Here is a 12,347-nt window from a genome sequence, read left to right as displayed (position 1 = left end):
TTACAGCATCCACCAAAATCAACTCAAAATAAAGACTCAAACCTAAGACTGAACCATAAAACTCCTAGAAGAAAACATAGTGGGTAAGCTGTTTGACATTAGTCTTGACATTGATTTTTTTTGTATTTGACACCAAAGCAAAGGCAATAAAAGCAAATATGAACAAATGGGACTACATCAAGCTACAAATCTTCTGCACAGCAAAGGAAACCATCAACAAAATGAAAAGGCAACAGATGGAATGTGAAAAAATATTTGCAAACCACATATCCCAATAGGGGTTTAATATCCAAATTATAAAAGGAACTCATACAAATCAACAACAAAAAACCCAAATAACCCAAGTAAAAAATGAGCAAAGGATACAAATAGACATTTTCCCAAAGAAAACATACAAATGGCCAACAGATACATGCAGAAGTGTTCAGGATCACTAACCATCAAGGAAATGCAAATCAAAACCAAAGTGAAATACCACCTCACACCTCACAACTGTTAAAAAGACAAAAGATAAATGCTGACAAGAATGTGGAGAAAAAGGAACAGTTGTACACTCTTGGTGGGCATGTAAACTGGTTACAACCTCTGTGGAAGACAATTTGAAGATTCCTTAAGAAAGTAAAAATGGAGGTGTCATATCATCCAGCAATCCATATATAATTTCTGTGTGTGTGTCCAGAGAAATTGAAATCATCATCTTGAATACTTCCCTATACTTCTGTGTTCATTCTAGCATTATTCACAATAGCCAAGATGTGGAAACAACCTAATGGGCTATCAATGGATGAATGGATAAAGAAATTATATATGCATACACACACACACACACACACACACACACACACACACACACACACATCATATACACAATGGAATATCATCCAACCTCAAAAGAGAAGGAAATCATGTCATTTGCAACAACATGGGTAAACCAGTAAGGCATTCTGGTAAATGAAATATACCAGACAGAGAATGCCAAAACTGCATGGTATCACTTATATGTGGAATCTAAGAAAATAGTTGAACTCATAGAAACAGAGAGTAGAAAAGTTGTTGTCGGGGGCTGAGAGGTGAGGGGAAAAGAGAGAGGTTGATCAAAGGGTATAAACACTCAACTGTAAGAGGAATAGGTGTGGGGATCTAATATGTAACATGGTGACTATAGCTAATAATACCATATTATAGAAATGAAATTTGGTAAGAGAGTAGACCTGAAATATTCTCACCAAAAAAAAAAAAAAAGTGTGGTGTCGGTCGTGTTAATTATTTCGATGTAGGGTATCCTCTTACAGTGTATACCTATATCTAATCATTGTGTTGTATATTTAAAATATCTTACAATTTTGTCAATTGTACCCTTATAAAGCTGAAAAAAGTTCTTCCATATATTTAAGGAAGACATTACACCACTCCTCCAGAGTATTTCCCAGAAGATAGAAGCAATGGGAATACTTCCTAACTCATTGTAGGAGGCCAGCATTAATGTAATACCAGCCAGACGTTACAGGGAAGAAGATCCACAGGCTAATATTTCTCATGAACATAGGTACAAAAATTCTCAACGACATATTAGCAAACCTAATCCAACAGTGCATTAGAAGAATTATACCCTATGACCCTGAGATTTTTTTCTTGGTCTGCAAGACCCATTTAACATTAGAAATCAAGGTGATGCATCACATCAATGGGCTAAAGAAGAATTATAGTCATAACAATAGGTGCTCTCAGCAGACCTAGATGAGAGGGAGAACTTCCTTAACTTGACAAAGAACATCTATGAAAGTCCTACAGCTAACATCAAACATGATAATGAGAAACTAGACATTTTCCTGCTAAAATCAGGAAAAGTACAAGGATGTTCCTTCATACCACTCCTATTCAACATGCAATAAGACAGGAAAGAAAATATTTACGGATTGGGAAGGTAGAACTTTGTTTATAGATGACATGATTGTGTTAAGTAGAAAATATGAAAAAATTAACAAAAACTACTGGAGGTAATAAGTGCATATAGCAAGTCTCAGGATTCAAGGCTAATATACAGAAGTCATTTGCTTTCTTATTATACCAGTGCAGCAAAGGAAACCATCAATTTGCAATTAAAAATACAGTGCCATTTACATTAACATCAAGAAAGAGAGAAATAGGTATAAATTTAGCAAATAAACAAGATCTACATCAAATTTATAAAATTCGGATGAAAAGAAATCAAAGAAGAAATATCTAAATAAATGGAAATATGTTCTATATTCATGTATAGGAAGACTTAAAATTTTATCAAGATAACAGTTCTTCTCAAGTGGATTTATAAATTCAATGCAATTTCAGTCCAAATCCCCACAGGTCATTTTGTGAATATTGACAAATTGATTCTAAAGTATGTATGGAAAGGCTAAACACCCAGAATAGCCAACACAATATTGAAGAACAGTGTTGGAGGACTGACGGTACCTGACTATAAAGTGACAGTAATCAAGACAATGTGCTGTTGGCAAAAGCATAGATAATAGATCAAAGGAACAGAGTAAGGGGCCCAGAAATAGACCCACACTAATATAGTCAAACAAATGTTGATAGGGAGTAGTCAATTCCATGGAGAAAGGAAAGTCTTTTTAATAAATGGTGTTGGAACAACTGGACATCCACATGCAAAAAAGAAAGAAAATAATCTAGATAGATTATTACACTTATTAGGCTTTTACTTTTATTACAGATCTTACATTTTTCACAATGGATCATAGACTTACATGTAAAACACAAAACTATAAAACTTGTAGAACATAGCAAAAGGGAAGCTCTCCGTTACTTTGGGTGTGGCTATGACTTTTTGGATATAACACCAAAAACATGATCCATCAAGGGAAATATTGCTAAGTTGGACTTTATTAAAATGAAAAACTTGTTCTCTTGGAAAGACATCGTAACGAGAATGAAAAGACAAGCCATAGGTAGGGAAAAAATATTTGCAAAACATATCTAATAAAGACATATCCAAAATATACAAAGAACTGGTAAAACTCAACAATAAGAAAACAAACAACCCAATTTAAAAACAGGCAAAAGATCTGAACAGACACCTCACTAAGGAATGGAGAGAGAATTGTAAATTCATCTACAATGAGATGCCACTACACAACTGTTACAATGGCTAAAATCCAAAACACTGACAACACCAAATGCTGTAGCAGCAACAACTCTCATTCATTGCTGGTGCTAATGCAAAATGGTAATGCCATTTTGGAAGACAGTTTATCAGCTTCTTTCAAGTCTAAACATAGATAGTCTTACCACTGCAATCCACCAGTCATGCTCTTTGGTATTATCCAAGTGAGTTGAAAATTGAAGCCACACAAAACTTACACATGTATGTTTAGAGCAGTTTTATTTATAACTGGCCAAACGTGGAAGCTACCAGGATGTCCTCCTATAAGTGAATGGGTAAACAAACTATGATACATTTAGACAATGGAGTGTTATTCAGTGATGAAAAGGAATGGACTATCAAGCTATGAAAAGACACGGAGGAAGCTTAAATGTACATTCCTAAGGAAAAGAAGTCAATCTGAAAAGCTACATACTGTAAGATTCCAAGTATATAACATTCTGGAAAAGGCAAAGTTATGGAGAAAGTAAAAAGGTCAGTTGTTGCCAGGATTCAGGGGATGACCAAAGGAGGATTGAACAGATAGAACTGAGTGGATTTGTAGGACAGGAAAGCTATTCTGTATGATACTGTCGTGGTGAATATGTGACATTATACATTTGTCAGTACCCATAGAACTGTACCACACTAAGATCAAACCCTAATGCAAACTATGGATTTTAGTTAATAATAAAACATCAATACTGGTTCATCAGTTGTAACAGATGTACCACACTAATGAAGTTTTGATATAGAGTAAACAGTGTGGGGGGGGGTTATGTGGGGCAGTATATGTGAATGCTCTGTACTTTCTGCTCAATTTTTCTTCAAGTTTAAATTTCTAAAAAATGATGTTTATTAATGAAAACTCTTAGTAAAATGGGAATTCAAGGACAGTATTAAATTATCATACAAGTGTGTAAATATGTAACCACAGAAATGCTCAGTGAAACATTGTTCATATAAATATAGTCAGTGCCTATAATTATAGTATATAAATACATTGCCAAATTATACAGCCACTAAAAGGATGAAAATGGAGAGGAAGGTATGAATTAGAAATTTAGGAGTTAAAATTTACAGTACACAGTAACTGGCTATGAAAGAAAGAATGGAATCCAATATCTTGTGTAGATCTCTGCCTTGGACTGAACTAGACAGGTGAAGTGTGGAGATTATGATCCATTTAGTGTTGGGCTCACTGTGTTTAAAGTTTCTGTGGATCCTAATGCCCAGGAAGTAATCAGATATATGGGTCTTAGGAGTGCCCTGGTGGCTCAGTTGGTTAAGCATCTGACTCTTGATTTTGGTTCGAGTTATGATCTCAGGCTTCTGAGATTGAGCTCCACGTAAGGCTCCATGCTGAGTGTGGAGCCTGCTTAAGATTCTCTCTCTCTCCCTCTCCTGCTTGGGCTCTCACTCTAAGAAAAAGAATAAATAAATACATAAAAAAAGATACACAGGTCTTTAACAAGAGTAGGTTTGGATAGAGAGAGTGTAAGCTCTAGGAGTTGATGTAATCACCCAGTGAAATTGAGAGGATTAGAGGCCAGAAAAGTAGAAGTAAAACCAGGAGAAACCCATGTCGTGAAAGCCAAAGGAGAAAGAGTTCTAGGAGAGAATGTTGAACAGAGACCAAGTAAGATCAGACTAGAAAATGATTATTGCATGTTGAAGCATGAAGTCATGGGTTACTGTGGACCAAACCATGTTGACAGATGGTTAGCACTGGAATCCTGATTGCCCTGGTTCAAGTAGACCTGTTTGTCCTGAAAATATTTTTCTTGGAACATTAGTCCCTTAATGCTTGTTACAACCTTTTATATGCAAACGTACATCATGAATCTCTTAAACAGGGTTTCTCAAACGTATTTGATCTAGGAACTCATGTGCTGTTGCGTTAGCATTTTTCAGATCTTGTGTTCCTTAGAACACATTTCAGGAAACACTGGCGTATACCAATCTGAAGGAGCTTGATGACAGAGACACTAGAGAGGTAGGATAGTAACTAGTGGGAATATTTATAGCATGAAGCCGAAACTTCAGAATACTTATTTTAAGCAAGTGAGGAGACTAGGGGCTATAGAGAGGTTATTATTACAGCAAGGGAGGTTCTTGGAGTCCTAGAAGAGATGAACAGGAATAAGACCCTGAGAGTGAGCATGGTTTTGAACCAATGTAGGAAAGTAAAAAAGGATGCAGACAGTTGAGGGCAGTAAAGGTAGATTCTTTATTTGGTGAAACAAAACAATAGCTTGTCTTGCAGACCCAGAATAGAAAAGACTCTCCTGTGCTTCTGAAAAAGAAAAATTCATGGAGACTGTGATATTGCTTATTATTGCCAGTTCTGTTACTTAATGGATGTAAGTGTGAGATGTCTCCAAGTAGGAATTTCTGATTATGGAAGTCTGAATGATTTTTAAAATTCTGTATTTCACAGGATGCCAGACATGCAGCTGAAGAAGAGATTTATACCAACTTAAACCAGAAGATCGACCAGTTTCTCCAGCTGGCTGACTATGACTGGATGACTGGAGATTTGGGCAACAAAGCTAGTGATTACCTAGTAGACCTCATTGCCTTTCTACGAAGCACTTTTGCTGTATTCACACACCTTCCCGTAAGTGACAGTTGCTCTTACATTGCCCATTGTATGGAAAAAAGTTTTCTTAAAACCTAGTTTGGTGAAAGATGTTTGTGCTTTAACGAACTGAGAAGCTCTTCAGGATGCAAAAGCTTTTACTATAATTATCGTCCCTTGATGAGATATAGAGACTCTCCCATCATTTTTTCATTGACTTTTGCATTTTATTTTGAAAATGGTCCCTAATATTATGTCTATTTCTGTTTCTCCTAATTTCACCTAAAGTAATTCGTTCAAACACATAGTGAATGCCATAGTGAATTTCCAAGAGGAAAAACTTAGGAGTTAGAATTTCAGGTATGTATCTTTTAGTCCTAGATTATCCATTTAATTTTTTACTAAATATTTTATTTATTTATTTGACACAGAGAGAGAGAGCACAAGCAGGGGGGAGCAGCAGGCAGAGGGAGAGGGAGAAGCAGGCTCCCTGCTGAGCAGGGAGCCAGGTGTGGGACTCGATCCCAGGACCCTGGGATCATGACCTGAGCTGAAGGCAGAGGCTTAACTGACTGAGCCACCTAGGCACCCCTCCATTTAATTTTTTTTTTTAACCCCAAATTCTCTGGTGAAATTCTCCATCTTTTTAATCTGATTTGTCTTTCTTTTCTCTGTTTTCTTGAGCATATTAATTAGTCATTTTAAAGTTGTTTTTTACTAATGGTAAAGTGTCGTTCACCCACATGTAGGTGGAATTGTTTCTGATTTTTTTTCTTAGTTATCAGTCATATGATCGTATCTCTTCCTATTATTTTTTTTGGTTGGTGTTAAACATTGCATTTATTTGTTTTATTATTTTTTTATAATAATTTTTTTTATTATATTAGTCACCATACAGTACATCCCTGGTTTTTGATGTAAAGTTCGATGATTCATTAGCTGCGTATAACACCCAATGCACCATGCAATATGTGCCCTCTTTACTACCCATCACCAGCCTATCCCATTCCCCTACCCCCTCCCCTCTGAAGCCCTCAGTTTGTTTCTCAGAGTCCATATTCTCTCATGCTTCATTCCCCCTTCTGATTACCCCCCCTTTCTTTATCCCTTTCTTCTCCTACCGATCTTCCTATTTCTTATGTTCCATAGATGAGAGAAACCATATGATAATTGTCTTTCTCTGCTTGACTTATTCCACTTAGCATTATCTCCTTCAGTGCTGTCCATGTTGCAGCAAATGTTGAGAACTCGTTCTTTTTGATAGCTGAGTAATATTCCATTGTATATATGGACCACATCTTCTTAATCCAGTCATCTGTTGAAGGACATCTCGGCTCCTTCCACGATTTAGATATTGTGGACAATGCTGCTATGAACATTGGGGTGCATATGGCCCTTCTCTTCACTACGTCTGTATCTTTGGGGTAAATACCCAGTAGTGCAATTGCTGGATCATAGGGTAGCTCAATTTTTAACTTTTTAAGGGACCTCCACACTGTTTTCCAGAGTGGCTGTACCAACTTGCATTCTCACCAACAATGTAGGAGGGATCCCCTTTCTCCACATCCTCTCCAGCAATTGTTGTTTCTTGCCTTGTCAATTTTTGCCATTCTAACTGGCGTAAGGTGGTATCTTCATGTGGTTTTGATTTGAAACATTGCATTTAAAACATGTAGAGGTTCTGGGTGTTAACATCTCCCACCAGAGCTGGGTTATCCCTTCCATTACTAAGTAGGTAGTATGGGTAGGTGGTTCATGGTTTGAGCCTCATCATCTTCATCCCATCATGGCTAACCTGGGTCCAGCTTGGGTTGCAGATGCAGTGTACCTTTGGTTTGCCCCTGTTGCTAGGATGTGGTTCTTCAGAGCTTTTAATCAGAACCTGACACACCATCATCTCTTCAGGACCAAGAGGATTATGGAACTTTCCACTTATCAGAAAAACCTTATCTCTTCAGCCTCCTGCCTTTTTTAATTTTAGAGTTTGGCAAATGTCTTGAGAAGGAGGCTTACCCAGATCAGTGACTGCCAACAGGAAAAAAGTGGTTGCAGATTGTCAGGGTCAATTCACCGCTCCCTTAAGATCTTTCAGCTCCCACCTGAGATTCTCATGAATCCTCCCGCTAGTGAGTCTTTTTCTGTAAACACTAAGACTGTGGGAAATCTTACTTTGTTTTTCAAAGGTTATGGCTTAGACCCTTATTTTCCTTAGCCTTGTAGCTTTAGGATTCAGAAAATGTCTTGAGGAGAAAACTGGCCCTCAGATCTCCAATTTTGGCACTTCAGCCCTATGGAAGCAACAACAATTCAGTGATTTTTTTTTCACCCCAGTAGTCACTCTTTGCCTGCACCTAATCCAGATTCTCAGTCTGTTCCTATGCCTGTGTTGGGCTGATGCCTCCAGGGCCGGCTGCAGAGCCTCAGCTCACCTCGAAAAGGCTCGCCCTCTTTGCAGCGTCATTCCCTTTAGTCCTCATTGCTTCATAGCTGTCTGGTGTCTCTCCATTTTCCACTGACTTGTATACTGCTTGCTGGGAGCATTGGCCTGCAGAAAACTGGGTCATTTCATCTAGCTTCACCTTAACACCAAAGCCAGACGGAAGTAGCACAAAAGAGCAAATGATGAACCAATCAATAGTTTAGCAAGTCAGTTCCTAAGTGTTTTGAGAAAGTAATTTACCACTACTATGTAGGATTCAGTCTAGAGATGCAAGGATGGTTTGATATTTAAAAATCTGTTAATCTAATTTATCACATTACTAAGTGGAAGAGATGAGGATCATCTTTGTGAATTCCAAAAAGGCATTCCACAACATCCAGCCTGCTCTCCTGATTCAAAAAAACACTTACTAGGGGCGCCTGGGTGGCACAGCGGTTAAGCGTCTGCCTTCGGCTCAGGGCGTGATCCTGGCGATCCGGGATCGAGCCCCACATCAGGCTCCTCCGCTATGAGCCTGCTTCTTCCTCTCCCACTCCCCTTGCTTGTGTTCCCTCTCTCACTGGCTGTCTCTATCTCTGTCAAATAAATAAATAAAATCTTTATAAAAAAAAAAAACACTTACTAAAACTCAAGCAATAGAATATTTCATTAACATGATAAAGAGCATCTATATGAAGTTCAGCAACCACTATAGATTTAGCAGTGGGACACTGAAAACACTTATTTGCATTTACATCAGAAGTATGGTGAAGATACTTCTTATTACTGCTTTAGAAGTTCTGTCAAATAAAGTTAAAAAATAAATAATAGATGTTATCATTGTTCATAGATTATTACAGTGTGATTGGATAACCTCCAGAAAATCAACTAAAAAATAATTAGGACCAATAAGACTTTCGTTGGTTAGATGGTCCACTTAGAAAACAAATCAGCTTCTCTTATATTAGCAATACCCTCAGGGAAAATATATTGCAAAAAAAAAAAAAAAGCACTATTCATTATTGGGTTATAAAATCTCTGTAAGTATACTTAACAAATTATTTGTAGGACTAATGTGAAGAACATGTCACAAAATAATTTTAGAGACTTTATTATGTACAAATACAGCATTTTAGGTGGGAATAATCATATTTCAAAGAATTTTTCCAAAATTAATCAAATTGCCATGAGTAATAAGTGAATTTGGTGGTGGTGGATTATTTTAACTAAATAATTCTAAGATTTATTTGTAGACAAAAATGTACAATATTTGCCAAAAAATATGAAAAAGTAAATTGAACGTGGTCTTTTCCTATCAAGTATAGAAATGTTATTATAAACCAAAAATAATTTAACTAATACCCTTCTCACACTGGAATAGACTGATAGATTAGAGGAAGAGAACATCAAATCTAGAAATAGTTCAAAGTACATGTAAGAACTTAGTATAAGATAAAGGTGACATTAGTAATTGCTGTTGCCACCACTATCTGCTTTGGATAAAAAGATGTTTTCATATATCAAAATAAATTCTAGGTCAAATGCATGTTTACATTTTAATTTATTTTTTAACTTTTTAAAGATTTTATCTAAATTCAAGTTAGTTAACATAGAGTGTATTACTAGTTTCAAGGGTAGAATTTAGTGATTCATCAGTTACATATAACACCCAGTGCTCATTACATCATGTGTCTTCCTTAATGCCCATCACCGAGTTTCCCCACCCCTCCCCCCACATGTTTACATTTTTAAAAAGAAAGAAATTATGGGAGAACCAGTAAAAACATTAGCAAATATTTCTGTAATCTGAAAAGAAGTCACCATCATAAGGATGACACCAGAGAGTGAAATCATTAAGGGAAAGGTTAATAATTTGACCACATAAAATGTTCTGTAAGATACCTAACGAGAATTAATAAAGGAAGTAGAATGTAAGCTTACTACAAAAGTAATTAATGAGTATTTCCAAAGGTTAGTATCTGTAATATATAACAATATAACCCATTGTTTCAAACTCAGAAGACGCTGTTGGGAAAATTTGCAGATGTTGTATTTTAGGCAGTCAGAAAACAAGATCTGATCTCACTTTTATTAATATAGATACACACACATTAATCATCTATACTATATATGGTAAGACTCTAGAATTCTGTACTGCCTGGTTTAACTATACCAGTCTCTATATACCTTTTCTTTTTTCTTTTTGCTTCTTTGTGTTTAAAAAAATTTTTTTTCTGTCATGAAACATTTGCTGCTTTTATAATTCTGGGGGTGGGGGAAGGTGATACTTGGAATTGTTATTCTCTGTTCCAAGATTATTCTGTCCTTGATAATTAATTTATATTTAAAAAAAAACCCACTTTTATTGAAGAAAGATTTTTACAAATGTGTTTCATTTTGTGGAAGGGACATGGCCAATAGTATTTTGGCTGTAATGTCTCCCCCAGCACTGTATAGTTACTCGAGTGAGTCAGATTTTGGAATTCATGGGAAATAAAATGCAGTAGTTCAAATGCGAAGCCATCCTGGACAGGTATTCCCTATATTCATCTTACTTGTTTTTTTTTTCTGTTCTTCAGATATAAAAATGACACCCAGTAAACGTGAATGTTTATATATATCATATAATACATTGGTTCCTATTTATACAATAGCTATCATATGTCAGCCCCATACTTACTTTAATGTCGGGGCCATTTAGAAGCAGTACTGTTAATGAGACTCTTGTTTGTCTAACACAAAGTCTATGCTTTTTCCGCCAGTAGAGTTTTGACCTTTCTTGCAGGTCTATACTATAAGTAATTTGTTGAGGATTTTTCCTTTTTTTGTTGATTTTGAGCTGCCATTGCTACCTAAATACTGGAACCTCTCGGTGTTATCGTACTATCCAGAATCAAAGTCAGAGGTAACTCACAGCCCTAAATCCTCAGTATTGCTTCCACAAATGCCATATTTCTGTGTAGTCTAGTATAGAGATTTTCTTTTTGAAGCCACTGTTCCCGTATTTGTATTCACCAACTGTTACATACTCTAGAATCAAATTGGTATGGCTTCTAAAAATATACCTTCTTCTGGTTTTTACTGACAGCAAAAGAGACTGCCCGGCATTTGTATTTGTGTTTCCCAGCGTGCTAGATATGGTCTTCATGGAAGCTCATATTAGTAAAATGTATTAACCAAACAGAGCTGTGTCTGAGATTTGCTCTTGTGTACTTACAGTGCGAAATGAGAGAGGAAGGAGCTATTTCTGAGAAAAAAAAAATCATTTGTTTTTTAATTAATGTGCATATTTCTTTTCATATTTTAAATTCCCTAGCAAGAGGGGCTTTCTTGTCAAAGAGAGATTGGATAATAAGAAATATATATATGCAAGGAACTGCAAAGAGAAAACCACACGGCCTTGTTATATTATATTTTGAAATCCCCAGGTTTTCTTAGTTCTCAGGGATGTTTTGTCACCACGCTAGTAACATAACCAAAGGGACAAGGCAGTGTGTAGGTGTGTGTATGTAAGAGAGAGAGAGAAAGAGAGAGAGCGTGTGTGGATAGAGAGGGAAAGAGAAGGTTTGAGTGGGAGGGGATGTCCTAGATTACGCTTCACTGAACACTGAATGGTCAGGGGGGAAAATTATTGAAATTTGCAACTATTTTCCCCTTGAAGTTTTGATGACTAAGGTGGCCTACCTGTTTTCATGAGGCACCCAGAAATGATTATAATAATAAGGTTTTCCACAGTTAGACTTCTAAAATGTTGCCTTGTCCTTTAAGAGATGAGGTAAGTACACAAGCGTGTTTGCAGCTCCAGTTGTATGATTAAGAATTGCATGCACACCTACCCGTTTTGCATGCTCAGCATAAGAGCCTACTTTCGAGACTTTATCCTTGTTATCCTGATAATTATCTTTCAGAAATGCATGAGAGAGAGGAAATGCTGTCTCAAGTAACGGACCCAGAGGAGGGAATCCTGACTTTGTTTTCCCTATCTGCTATTAATGTTAATTTATATGACCTAGGTCAAGATCTCTCTTAACCCATTTCGGTTTGCCTTAGTTTCTTCGTCTAAAACTACAGTGGTACCTGTCCTTGGCCTTCCTTCCTGGGCAGTTACTTGATGGGCCATCTTTAAGGGAAAGTCATCTTCTGTATAAAAGTTCCTCAAATCTTTCCTGCCTAAAACCCTTTTAAGCGACATTTCTCTGAGCACT

General features: G+C 36.6%; 1 protein-coding gene across 4 annotated transcripts in view; it reads left to right on the top strand.

Annotated features, from left to right (window-relative positions):
* Positions 1 to 12,347, top strand: part of EXOC6B (exocyst complex component 6B) — a 600,442-nt gene that overhangs the window by 354,095 nt on the left and 234,000 nt on the right. For all 4 annotated transcript variants that reach the window (XM_045788250.2, XM_045788249.2, XM_045788251.2 and 1 more), the window contains one exon: positions 5,583 to 5,762. In XM_045788250.2, coding sequence (XP_045644206.2) covers positions 5,583 to 5,762 — 180 coding nt within the window. The remainder of the gene's footprint in view (positions 1 to 5,582; positions 5,763 to 12,347) is intronic.

The sequence above is a fragment of the Ursus americanus genome, chromosome 7 (assembly GCF_024610735.1).
Source record: "Ursus americanus isolate L20-20 chromosome 7, mUrsAme1.1.p, whole genome shotgun sequence".
In the NCBI taxonomy this organism is placed as follows: Eukaryota; Metazoa; Chordata; class Mammalia; order Carnivora; family Ursidae; genus Ursus; species Ursus americanus.
The sequence above is the reverse complement of the archived record's forward strand: the minus strand, read 5'-3'. Positions and strand labels throughout refer to the sequence as shown.